We start from the raw sequence: 13,576 nt of genomic DNA, 5'->3' as shown, positions 1-13,576 counted from the left end.
CATAGAAAGTTCCAGGAGAATCCACCACATCACTCAAGATCTAAAATGGCTTCCTTACGAAGCTAGAATCCAATTGAAGATTGCATGCATGACGCACAAAACCCTCCACAATAATACTCCTTTCTACTTGGCCAAAAAACTCGAGCTATCCAAGGATAGTCGCTCCTTAAGAAGCACTGATGCCCTACTACTGAAACCTCATAGGTTCAAAAACCAGAAAACCTAAAACTGTTCCTTCCCCATCCTTGCAACACTTTACCACCTGAAATCAGGACAAGCCTACTTCAAAAAAGCTCTTGTTGCATAGCTTCCTTCGCTAGGAAATCTTGATCCTGCTTCAGCCTGGCTAGTGATGGGTGGACTCCTGTGGATCTTGGAACGGATATGCTTAATGTGTGTGTATATATATATATATATATATATATATATATATATATATATATATATATATATATATATATATATATAGATATATAGATATATATATATATAGATAGATATATATAGATATATTTTGATATATATATATATACATCTCCTTCCCAATAAAGAAATATATCTCCAGGATTATTTCTTCACCGATTGTCATTTGTTTTTCTCTTTTCCCATTATGTATGACTTGATTGCCATCTGTCCATGGCTCAGATATCCGATGGGTCATGTTCACACTATATAAAACTCCATAAATAAATGAATGGTTAAAGAGGCGTCACTGCCGGAGTCCAGTTCCTTCTGAAGGCACTGAAGGATAAGGAGTTTGCGGCTATCTGAGTCTGCCTCGGATGGTTGAATGGGGTCCAGTGTCTGTTTGGGCCTCAAAGTCGCTTTGAAAGTTTACGCTAGCTTCTGCTCCTCAGTCGTTTTTCCACGTCAATGCTCGTTCCGGGTCTGAAGTCATTTTGGCGTTAATGCTGGTTTCGGCTCAAAAATGTCCTTCAATGCTAACCTGCTGGTGGGCAACAAAGATTTTGTTGAGGGAGGCTGGGTCTTGTGCGGCTCCGAAGCCTTATATCGAAGCCAGCCATGGCTGGAGTGCAGTGGCAGCCTGGGAGGCTGTGACTCCGAATGAGGGCTGAAAGCCCTGCTCCTGGAAGGATGGTGAGTCCCCCACTGAGTGACGTTAAGCTGATGTTGACTGCAGGTCTGGGTTCTCAGAGTCTGTCAGTGACTCAGGGTCTGAGTTGAAAGCTGCTACTTGCCCAGCTTTGACATCATCCTCTACGTCCTCCCGGTCGATGCCCTCCTGAAGATATCAGAGTTCTCCTCATGTCGCTGCTGTTCCACGGCGCACCGTGCGAGCCGACAGTCACAATGGTTATGGAGGTTCTTTGACTGAACCACAAGGCAAGCGGAGCCAGGAGGCCTTGTTATTGTCGAGGGATAGGCACACAGTGCAGATGGCAGGTTGGTCTGTCCACGAGTACTTTTAAAGGCAATGTGGACAGTATCTGAAAAGTGTTTTTTCAGATAACACGACCATTTGTGAGCACAAGACTTGTGGAAAAGGGAACGACCGGGGTAGTCGAAGCACGGGCGAGAGGATCACCTTCAACGCAGAAGTGCAGTGGGGGATCGCAGCATTGAGAAAAATGGAGTAAAAACTGTTCGAAGAGTATTGGAAACGGAGAACTCAAGAGGCTACGGCGAAGATCGCCACGTGGCGTTGACTCGGAGTCCAGACGAAGCACGTCAGAACCCGCCAGCAGAAAAAGAAAACAATCTAACTATGGAGTCGATGTCCATACACACTGCCAACTAAGGGAGGAGTCACTATACCTCGTGACACAAAAGGCTTCTTCGAGCACAAAAGTTGTAAACGTCAAAGCCCAACGTTAGATGTCAGGAGCATGCAAAGCAACACATGTCACGATCATTACGCTCACTGCATGTGCACGCTTGTCCAACACTTAACTGTGTCTGTAAATTCCAAGGTTTGCTGAACACCGGATCTTGATGCAAGACTTTTCAGGAGCTGCTCCAACACCTTGGAACTCTCCACCCCTCCCTAGTAGGAAGGCAGCTACTATCCACGTCCTCAAGGCTGAACTAAAAAATCTTCCTGTCTACGACACTCTCGTAAGGAATGAGAAATTTCCTGGATAACTTTCAATACTGCACTTTTTCTTTTGGACTTCAAAACTCATAAGAACCTGCAGTGCCTCGGATTGCTTACACTTTATATGTAGATATGGCTTTTGCTTCCTGCACTGATAAACTACAACACTAATTATTGTTTTTCCTGGACAGTAATGTCAACCACACTCTGGCAACATTTTGTTTTCCACAAACAAGAACGAATATGCTACTTACCAGTATGCATGTTGGCATGTAGGGCTGCTGACATTCATATCTGTGCATAGATCGCCGCCTAGTGTTGGGTCCAGATGATTGCACATTGTTGTCCTGGAAGAGTCTTCGAAGTATCACGAGATAGGTGGCTCCTCCCCTGGACTACAGTGCGCATGGGCATCCTCTCCATCCTCAGATTGTTTTTCGCCATTGTGGCAGAGATGGAGTGTAATACAGTGAGTGATGTCCATGCTACATAGTAATTCTGAATGCTACAGCTGCTACAGGTGCCGGGGAGGAGGGTGGGCGATATGAATGTCAGCAGCCCTACATGCCAAGAACAGATGCATACTGGTAAGTAGCATATTCGGTTCGAGGCATGTGGGCTGCTGAATTCATATCTGTGCATGGATTATATAGCAGTCCCTCCTGTTAGCGGCGGCTGCACATGCCAGCTGCAGCAGTCTGAAAAAGAGTTTTGAGAACAGCCTGTCCTACAGCTGCCTGCTGTTTGGAATGCACATCTACGCAGTAGTGTTTCGTAAATGTATGTGTGGTGGACCATGTGGCTGCCTTACATATCTCTTCTAAAGGAATATTCCCCAGGAAAGCCATGGACGCTCCTAATTTACGTGTGGAGTGTGCTCTTGGAGGAATGGTTAGTGTGCGTTTAGCCTTAGCATAGCAAATTTGTATACACTTAACGATCCACCTGGCTATCCCTGCTTTGGAAATGGGGTTGCCTTTGTGTTGTGGAGAAAATGCAACAAAAAGCTGTTTTGTTTTTCTGAAATCCTTGGTTCTGTCTATATAGTAAATTAGAGCCCTTTTGACATCTAATGTGTGTAGGGATCTCTCTGCGACATTTTCTGGATTAGGAAAGAAAACTGGCAGTTCCATGGTCTGGTTCATGTGGAACTGCGAAATCACCTTAGGCATGAATGTAGGGTTGGTGCGTAGTACAACCCTATTTGCGTGGACCTGTATGAACGGCTCTTGAATGGTTAGGGCCTGGAGTTCACTAACTCTTCGTAGTGAGTAATGGCTACTAGGAAAGCCACTTTCCAGGTTAGAAACTGAATCTCACAAGAGTGTAGAGGTTCAAAAGGTGGTCCCATCAGTCTGGTAAGGACCACATTGAGGTTCCAGACTGGTGAAGGCGGGTGTCTGGGAGGGATCACCCTTTTGAGTCCTTCCAGAAAAGCCTTAATGGCAGGCACTCTGAATAGTGAGAGGTGCTCCCTGTTTTGAAGATAAGCTGCTATTGTGGATAAATGTATATAAATGAAACTGTACGACCGATTACATCTGTATAAGTGCAACAAATAACAGATAATGTTTTGAATAGATGCATCCAGTGGGTTAATGTCATTGTTGTTATAATATATGACAAACCTTTTCCATTTAGCCGCATAGCATGCTCTGGTTGTGGGCCGTCTTGCCTCCTTGATGATATTCATACATTCTGGCGGCAAGTTGAGGTAGCCAAATTCTAAGACTTCAGGAGCCAGATCGCCAGGTTGAGCTGTTGCGGATCTGGATGCTGAATGTCGCCATGGCTCTGCGTCAAAAGCCTGGGTGTGAGGTGCAGCCTTTGATGCGGTACCACGGATAGTTCTAGAAACGTGGTGTACCATGGTTGGCGTGCCCACATTGGAGCAACCAGGATGAGTGTCATCGAGTGTTGCCTCAGTTTGCGTGCCACTAGCGGTATTAGAGGTGCTGGGGGAAAAGCGTACGCAAATTTGTCGGACCAGTTCATCCATATCGCATTGCCCTGCGACTGTTAATGTGGGAACCTGCTGGCGAAGCTTTGGCATTTTGCGTTTTCCCTTGTGGCGAACAGGTCTATCTGTGGATGACCCCACTGCTGGAAGTACGGTTGGAGTACTGATGGATGTATCTCCCACTCGTGCATCTGGTGGCTGTGTCTGCTGAGCAGATCCGCTATCTGGTTGTCCTTGCCCGGGAGGTGTTCCGCCATGAGGAAGATGTTCCTCTGAATGGCCCACTTCCACATGCTCTGAGCCAGATGAGACAACTGTGGAGAGTGTGTTCCTCCCTGCTTTTGTATGTAGTACATGGCAGTCATGTTGTCCGTCCGGATCAACACGACTTTGTTGCACAAGTGTACTTTGAAAGCCTTCATTGCCATGAAGATTGCCATCAATTCCAGAAGGTTGATGTGCATCCTCTTTTGCTGTGCTGTCCATAGTCCCTGCACCATGTAATAGAGTACATGAGCTCCCCATCCTTGGAGAGATGCGTCCGTTGTCAGTATTGTTTGTGGTACAGGCTCTTGAAACGGTCGGCCCTTGGAAAGGTTTGTGGGTTCCACCAATGCAGAGAGTTGTATGCCCGACCGCTCACCAACACTAGGTCTTTCCATTGTCCCTGAGCCTGATTCCACTGACGTGCTAAGCACTCCTGAAGCGAGCGCATATGTAGTCTCGCGTGCGGGACTATGAAGACGCAGGAGGCCATCATGCCTATCAACTGCATGAACACTCTTGCTGGAAGTGAGTGTTGGGGTCTGAACTTCTGTATCAGCAATTGCATGCTGTTTATCCTCGCTGAATTTGGCTGAGCTTTGGCTGCCAGAGTGTTTATTGTCGCACGTGGGCGGGCTGAAGATGAGACTTTGGATAATTCAGCAAGAATGTCAGACTGTGACGAAGATATATGGTGTGGGACATGTGGCTAACACACTGCTGGGCCGTTTTTGCTTGAATAAGCCAGTCGTCCAGATAAGGGTAGACATGTATGTGCGGTCTCCTTAGGTGTGCTGCTACTGTCGCCAGGCATTTTGTGAACACCCTGGGTGCCGTCGTTACTCCGAAAGGGAGGACTTTGAACTGATAATGTTGATGTTGAATAGTGAACCTGAGATACTGTCTGAGTGATGGGTGTATGGGTATATGGAAATACGCATCTTTTAGATCTAGAGTCGCGAGGAAGTCTCCCTGACTGAGTAATGGTAGAACCTGCTGTAAAGTGAGCATATGAAAATGATCTGACAGAATGTAGCTGTTTAGAGGCCTGAGGTCCAGTATGGGTCTTAGAGACCCATCCTTTTTGGGTATTAAGAAGTACAGAGAGTACACCCCTGAGCCTTGGTCTTCTACAGGCACGAGCTCTATGGCCCCTTTTTGCAGCATGCATGACGACCTCCTGCTGCAATAAGTGTAAGTGCTCTGCGGACATAGGACGGTGTCTTGGTGGTATGTTGGGTGGAGTGGATGTTAATTCCAGGCAATACCCGTACTGGACAATGTCTCTCAGCCACCTGTCTGTGGTGATGGATTTCCAGACCGGCAGGAACTGTTGTAGTCTCTCCCCGACAGGTGTTAAGTGGTCGGGGGGCAGTGACAGGGCGTCACTGTTTGTTATTGGCAGAGGATCTGGAATGGTTGTTTCCTCTTCCTCTGCCCTTGATGTTGTTTCACGATAGCCACCCCTGTTTTTATTGTAGGTGGATTGCGTACCTCCTTTACTGTACTGTGTCTGCTGTGTGAATTGGCCTCTTGAAGGTCCTCTAGTATTTGAGCGACGAAAGGAGCCACCCCGAAACTGCTGTGACTGGAGAGCCCCCATAGACTTTGCAGTCTCTGCGTCTTTTTTAATTTTTTCAAGGGTGGTGTCAACCTGAGGTCCAAATAAGTAGTCCGGGTTAACTGGCTGATTGAGGATAGAAGTTTGTATTTCTGGTTTAAATCCCGAGATTCTCAACCAGGCGTGTCTTCTTAACATAACGCTAGTGTTGATGGCCCTGGCTGCAGTGTCAGCTGCGTCTAGCGCGCACTTGATAGAAGCATTGGTAATAAGCTTCCCTTCTTGGATTAGCAGCTCCGCTCCCTCCTTGTACTGATCTGGTAGGTGTTGCAACAGTGTCTCAAGGGTATTATAATGGGACCTGTCATATCTGGCCAAGAGTGCCTGAGTGTTGGCAATGCGCCAGATGTTAGCTGCCTTCGCTGCCACCCTTTTTCCTGAAGTTTCAAGTACTTTCGACTCCTTGTCCGGAGGAGGAGCATCACCTGTAGTCTGGGAGTTTGCTCTCTTACGTGCATTAGAAACAACTAATGAGTCCAATGGCAACTGTCCTCTTATATAAGTAGGGTCCACAGGTGCCGGCCTATATTTATTTTCAATTCTTGGGTTTAATACCCTGGCCCTGGTGGTTTCCTTAAAAATGTCACCAGCATGCTTAAGGACCCCTTTGAGCATGGGCAGGGTCTTGACTGTTCTTTCTGAAGTGGAAAAGGTGTCGACCAGAAAGTCTTCCTCCACAGGGTCAGCATGTAGTTGCACGTCATGGTTACTTGCCGCTCTTTGCATAAGGGCATTAAAGGCAGTAGTGTCCTCAGTGGGAGATGTTTTTACACTGTATACCTGTGTGTCAGGGGCAGTCTGCGGATCCCTTGAGTCAGCCGGGTCTGCCCATGGTTGGTTTTGATCATCTGGATCAGTGTCCACATGATAAGTGTCATCCTCATTTTCATCATCCACTGCATCCACATCTGAGTATGTGGGTGAAAAAGTCTGAGGTTCTTGACCATAGGATTGAAGAGGTTCCACAAGAACTGGCGATGTTGTTGAATCCCTCTTCTTTTTTAAGGGAATCCTATAAGACTCCATGGGTGTTTCTGGTATGATCTTCCTTTTATATATGGACAGTCTACCAGTTTCCGAGTCGATGAATTGCCTCAACTCCTGTTCTTCAGGTTCCTCTGTAGCCTCTACGTCCATCGACACTTTTTTGATGGCTCCGATACCTTTCTTTGGTTCGAACATCTTCAGACGCACTGTTGGTGGCAACCCGAATTTGATCGGTGTCGATGCGGGCTGAACGTTTCCGACCAGTTTTGGTGTTGGGGCCTTCTTCGGCCCGACTGCAGTAGCCTTCTCTTTGATGCGTTGGAGTGACTCAGACACCTCTTTGGCTATGAATGGGCTCGGTTGCGTCGACTCGACAGGGTCCTTGGAGCCAGTCTTTGTCATGTCCGCAGGCCTCGAACGAGGATTGAACCCTTCTTTTGGTTCGGGTCTTTTGTGCGTGTCGACTCCCTTCGGTGTCGGCTTCGTCGGTTCGACAGCCTTGACTTTGGCCTTCGGTGCCCCAACCTTCGGCTCAATGACCTTCTTGAGCTTCTCGGTATCAACGGCCTTTTTCTGTTTCTTCGGCTCTGAGGGGTTTGAGGCCTTGGAGCCGACCAGAGTTAGCTTCACTTTCGGTTTCGGTTGTGGCAGTGATGCTTTTGGTTTCGAAGTCTTTGTATCGACCGATGACGGTTTCGAAACGGATGGCTCTTTATATATGTTCGAAGCCGGGCCTTTATGCGGGGCAGTTGAACGAGTCTGTAGATCTCGGGTAAGGCCTTGTGGTGATCCCTCAACCTGAGCCTTAGTGAGCGCTTCATCGTCGGCCCCCGTGTAACCGGTTGGGCCTAGCTCCTCGCCTGAGCTATCTTCTACGGCCTCAAGGGCCTCTGCGTCGTCTCCTACCTCCTCGACAACGTTTTCGTCTTCTTCTAACACCTCTTCGTCTTCGGCGTCATACTCTGAGTCATGGCCCGAAGCCGGATCAGAGTGTTCTTCTTGATCCTCCAGATCAACGACCTCTTCGTCTTCGGTCCCGAAGATGTTTTCTGGAACAGGCACTGATCTCTGCGACTCCAATCGAGCCGCGCGTCGAATCCGAAGAGTTTTCTTCGCCCTGAACCGGGCACAGGCCATACAGTTGGCTTCATTGTGATCCGGGGACAGGCACTTGTTGCACACAGTGTGGACATCGATGTGCGGGTACTTTGCATTACAAAGTGGACACCTTTTAAATGGGCTTCTTTCCATCGAAGATCGGGTTGATATTGGAAGAAAAACCGTCTGATTCCTCGATGTCCTCTCGAAGCAAAGGGATCGTTACCGAACGAAACAATACCGACGCTGTTGAAAGCCTTTTAGCTTTGTAGAAAGTTTTCCTAACTTGAGCTAAGATAGTAACATCGAACCCAATGGCGGAAAAAAACAATCTGAGGATGGAGAGGATGCCCATGCGCACTGTAGTCCAGGGGAGGAGCCACCTATCTCGTAATACTTCGAAGACTCTTCCAGGACAACAATGTGCAATCATCCGGACCCAACACTAGGCGACGATCTATGCACAGATATGAATTCAGCAGCCCACATGCCTCGAACGTGAAAAAATCCCTCATCATAAGCAATGGCATAACCTCTTAAGCAAAAACTGTCTATGCAGCCTTAGACACCCTTGAAGAAAGATAAACTGCCACTTGCATCTCGGATCCCACAATGCCTGGGATCAAACCCTTTCTCAAAGAGAGAAAGCATGGGGCAAACCTGATCAGGTGATCTCCGATTCATTCCTTTGCCAGCGATATTCACCAGGCTTCCTCTGGAGCCTTCTATTTCACCTCCTGAGCCTCTTATACCTCCTCGGAAAGTGAAAAGCAAGAGCACAGACAAAACTTAAATAGCTAACGTCCAATTCAGCACATTCTGTGCTGTGTTTACCAAGGTCCGTTCAGACCTCACTATCTTGCCTCTAAAGCATCATAAGCAACCTTAGAAACATCAAACTGTGTTCTTCTCCTGTGCTAGTTATGTGCAGACGTTATGAGTATAACAACAAACCTTGCTATTACAACTAAGTCATCAAGCAATCCTTCTTTACTCCAGGAACGTAAACACGTTCATCCACAAAGACATGCAAGTTTCCTGCTGTTCAACAGGTAGCGCTCAGGCCAAACCTCAGAGAAAAACCTAGGATTGCCCCGCCATCGAACATCGAACTGAACTTCATATCACAATCCACAAGTTTGTTGTGGCACAATTATAAAGGGTTCCTGTGTTGTGCACAGTTATACGTCTGATGAGGACAGTTTACCTACCTATATGAAGTTCCCAGAGAGACATGCCTGGTTTTCAACTCACAAAAGAGATAAACATTAAGAAGGAAATGCAGTAGGCTACATGCTCCCAGACACAAAAAAAGACTTAACAATGTAAGGCCAGCCATGACGGCTAGACAGGAGATGCTCTTGTGAATCCTTACCCAAGTCATCTGGTGTCTGCAGGACAGAGGTCTGCAGTTTCTCCTCTAGCTGGAAATCCCTCTGGCCCAAGTGATCGGCACTAAGGGTGGCTGGCGAGGCACTGTGAGATCTGGAGCCAGTGGCAGAAAGCGCTGGAGAACCACTTTCAGAGCCTGGAATAAACAACAAGAAGCAAGAGGAATGATAGTTCAGGACAGCGTTGATTTCTACTGCACAAAGGACACCCAAACACAGACCCCAGAGCAAGCAGACAGTGGTATGCTGCATTATAAATAGTGTGCAGAGCTCCGGGCAGTGTGATGTGGAGGACACAAGCGATTCTAGACATACCATAGATGATAAAGAATCTGGAGGAGAACCAGAGTACCTGGGCGGCCAGGCCCATACCGAGCAGTCAAGGGACATGTTCACTATTTAGACTCCCAGACAAGGGAAAATTGGTCCAAAAGACACCACATGTTTAGGCAGGTGGTCAGATAACGGTTCCGGTAGACAAGATACATTTTTGAACCCTTGCAAGTGAAAATGACCTAGGACCCTCATTGGGGCAATGGACGCCAACACTGCCAAGGGCTGAAGGCACGCAATGGGAGGTACAGTGGCCAACAAACATTCTTTGATACCTACCAGGCGATGAACTATTCACAAAATATGCAACATAGGACCCATTAGATTATAAATGTTTCTAGGCCCCTGACGGTAATACAGGATTCATCAGTTTGCTGATGGAGCAAGTGAGATAGTCTAATGCACTTAGGCAACACCCAATAACAAAATCTTAACTGCTCCCTTTTTTACTGGAATCTGCTAGTAAATTTCCTGGCTTCAAAAACAGTCAGGCTACCTGACAAGATGGGAGTTGGGCTAAGTGTAGCTCATCAGAAGACAGGTGCTCAAACTGAGCAGCTACTTGGCAGGGTGGTGGAGTCTCTTCACCTTCAGGTACAGGAGGTCCAATCACAGGGGGAGAAAGACGGCATTCTTCTGGTGTCAAATGTCAGTGCAATGGCTATAAGGATGACTCCAACCTGGGGCTTAGCCAAGATGGCGACCGGAACAGATGCAGCTCTGAGCTCTCTGCAAGGCCCCAAAAATATCCTGCATTACCCTTGCAGCACCCTTGTCTATCCATGCACAAATTACATCAACAGATACCGTGGGAGAAAGTGGAATAAAATTACATGGCTCAGCCCAAAGGCTAGACAACTATCATTTAGTGACTGGTGCCTGTAATAGAAGCGGCCAAGGCCTCACAGATAGAGGCACAGCTGGGAAGCCGAAGCGCCTGGACCACATGGAATGTGTGGTGACGGTGCGTGGGGTGTGTCGGTGTGGCTCAGGGCCGCAAACTGTGACTGGAAGCCGAGCAGGAGCAGCCAGGCGGGCCGCAGACCTGCGACTTCACTCATAGTGCCAGCAGGAACCCCGGACCGCCCACACAGAGGAAGAGGTGTGGCGCCGTGACTAGGGTGACTCACTCCGGAATCTGGGGATCACGGTTTGATCCTGGCACCGGCGGCAGATTAGCCCAGCACCATGTGACTCTGGGCAATAGCTTGCTTAATCTTCCCGACGGCCCCCAGCGCCAAGAACCCTAACGGATGATTGTGCGCTTTACAAATGAGGATTATTTATTATTACAAAAGGTGAGGAGGGAAACACCACAACCTGGGCCCGCAGTGTGCATGGGGTTTGGCGGTCATGGATCTTCTGCTTCCCCTCCGGTGCGCAAAAGGGGACAAGGTATGAAGTAGAATTAAGGGATGGGAAGGCATTGGCGACCTGCAATCCCGCATACAGCGAGCAGAGGCACTGACTGATGACTTGCTCACTGCACCATTGGAGAGCATTAAAAATACTGTTCCTACCACTGGTACCACGTGTGCCCAGGCACTGGGAGTTGTGACTGATTGTGACATATTGGAGGGGGGGGGGGGGGCAGCTGCCAATACCATATAGTGACAATGGCCTAATCACGACTGAAACCGGGCCAGAGCGAGGCTAAATTCGACCAATGCGCGAGAGGGCTGCATGGCAGGGGGCACCCCACACTGTGCAAGAGCACTTCCTGGTGGGGGGTCCAGCATAGTGGATAGGCAGCTAACAGGGTCTTATAAGCACAAGTCATCACCCAATCGACTGCCACCAGGTACACACTGTTGCATCGCCCCAGGAACAGAGTGACCCCAGACCTGTCCTCGCAATAGCTGTGCCTTTTTGTTACGACAGGACAGGTACAGTGAACAAATTGCAGTTTCTTCATGACTATCTATATGCAACAATGGTGACAACAAAAGAGGGAAACTGCCCAATACCGCGAAAAAAGATATCATGGAACTTTATGCAACATCAAACCGGCAGCAAGTGGCCCACTGGGTAACCTGGAATCCACTCTCAAAAAACGTTCCAAACCATTTGAAAAGATCCTGCCAGCAGTCCTGGATACAAGGGACTCACTAGAATCCAGGACATAGGTGGTCAACTTAGAGATGAATCTACTCTGGACAGATCATAAAAAAAATTAGTGGAACGTGCAGATGATTCAGAATCGTCCCTCAATTACATGCGACGCACACTACAAGAGGTGCAATCTAAGCTCCGACTCCTGTGAGCAGAAGTGACTCGATAACAGTCACTAGCAGAAGACGCAGAAGTCCCTTCCTGGCGCCACAATATACACCTCCTGGTTATACCTGAACGACCTGAGGGTCCCAACATTGAGCTGGTCCTTGAGAAATGGCGGTCTGAAATGGTGCAGGAGGGTCGACTTCCTAAGTTCTTCTACACTGAAAGGGCACCTTGCATCCCGGAATGTTTGCCACGACCGGTATCTTATTTTGCAGATCTTCAGATATTCCATGGTTCTGCGAGGGTGTTGCCATTACAGCCTATGCTGACTACAAAGCAGAATTACAATAGCGCCGTAATATCTACATAGCTGAGAAGAGACAACTGTATTTACTGGGCCTGAACTATGCTCTCCTCTTACCAGCTAAACTTAGGGTGGTAGATGGAGAAACAACTCTCTTCTTTCAATCCCCAAGGAGGCATGGACCGGTCTACAACAAAAAGGAGTACAGATGCCCGTGGATGGTGACAAAGCAGTCCGCAGAGGAGAGTGAAATCGCCAGCGGAAAAGGAAAACTAGACTTCCTGCGAGCCGCAGCATCTTGAAGCAACTGAACATGCACAAGTGGTAGCAAAAGTGATACAACACAGTCGCAATCCCTTCGCTGTTCTGGACTGGGGGGGCAGACATACAGCCCCATTTACTCAGCATACGCAAGGGGTACGCTAATATGGATAGCCTCGGGGGTCCCACTACAGGTCGTTGCAAGCAAGTAGGATCTGGAGGGCCATTAGGTTATCCCTGAGGGCCAGCTCAATGGAGACCCTCTGAAAGTAGTGTCAATATATGCACCCAACTCAGAACACTCTGGCTTTCTGGAGCAAATAACCCTGGTGCTACTACATGACATACTGAAGGGGATGGGGTGGGGGGATGACTTTATATGTTACAGACACAAACATGGACCGAACGACATCGCTACTACGTGGAGCCACCTGCACCACAACATCACATTCCTTCCAACAATGGGTCTATAATATGCAGATGTGGGATGTGTGAAAAAGGGTAATAATTCCAACCCGTGGAAAATACTCCTATTCTCAGGTGCACCGACTGCACACAAGGTTGGACCTGATTCTCTGCACTATCACGCTACATAAGGCGATAGTTGAGATGGAATACCTAGCTCACACTATCTCGGACCACAACCCTCTTAAAATGACAATGCAGTGGGGTAAAAGTAGAGCACTCAGAAAGTATTCCAGTACTTCCATGGTTCCATTTGGAGAGGGTAATGGGCTGAGCCCCTGACAAAAGAAAACACCAGTGCCGCAAGGTTCATGATCCTTTTTCTCAGCAGAATGCATTCATGCATGCATTTAGACCAAATGCAGGCTGGCAGCTCTCAGAATTAAGGTTCTCCGCCAAACTAGCAAAATATTTTTAATATTTAATAGTCGGGACCACCATGCAGGACAAACTTAAAGTGTCCTGATTCCCATAAATAAGTAGCACTAGTGCACACTGGCAACACGAGGCTCAAATCAGGTACTGCTGGGATGCATGTGTGATTCAGAAAAGGGGGGGGTGGTGATGAACAGAGTGTCTGAATTAAGCAGACCACTCTTACCCAGTCCAAGGATCA

At 47.9% G+C, this 13,576-nt stretch overlaps 1 protein-coding gene across 9 annotated transcripts in view; it reads right to left on the bottom strand.

Annotated features, from left to right (window-relative positions):
• Nucleotides 1–13,576, bottom strand: part of RALGAPA1 (Ral GTPase activating protein catalytic subunit alpha 1) — a 775,068-nt gene that overhangs the window by 525,821 nt on the left and 235,671 nt on the right. For all 9 annotated transcript variants that reach the window (XM_086936929.1, XM_086936922.1, XM_086936927.1 and 6 more), the window contains one exon: nucleotides 9,362–9,514. In XM_086936929.1, coding sequence (XP_086793055.1) covers nucleotides 9,362–9,514 — 153 coding nt within the window. The remainder of the gene's footprint in view (nucleotides 1–9,361; nucleotides 9,515–13,576) is intronic.

The sequence above is a fragment of the Lissotriton vulgaris genome, chromosome 9, assembly GCF_964263255.1.
Source record: "Lissotriton vulgaris chromosome 9, aLisVul1.2, whole genome shotgun sequence".
Lineage (NCBI taxonomy): Eukaryota > Metazoa > Chordata > Amphibia > Caudata > Salamandridae > Lissotriton > Lissotriton vulgaris.
Note: the sequence above shows the minus strand (reverse complement) of the source record. Positions and strands in the feature narration are given on the sequence as shown.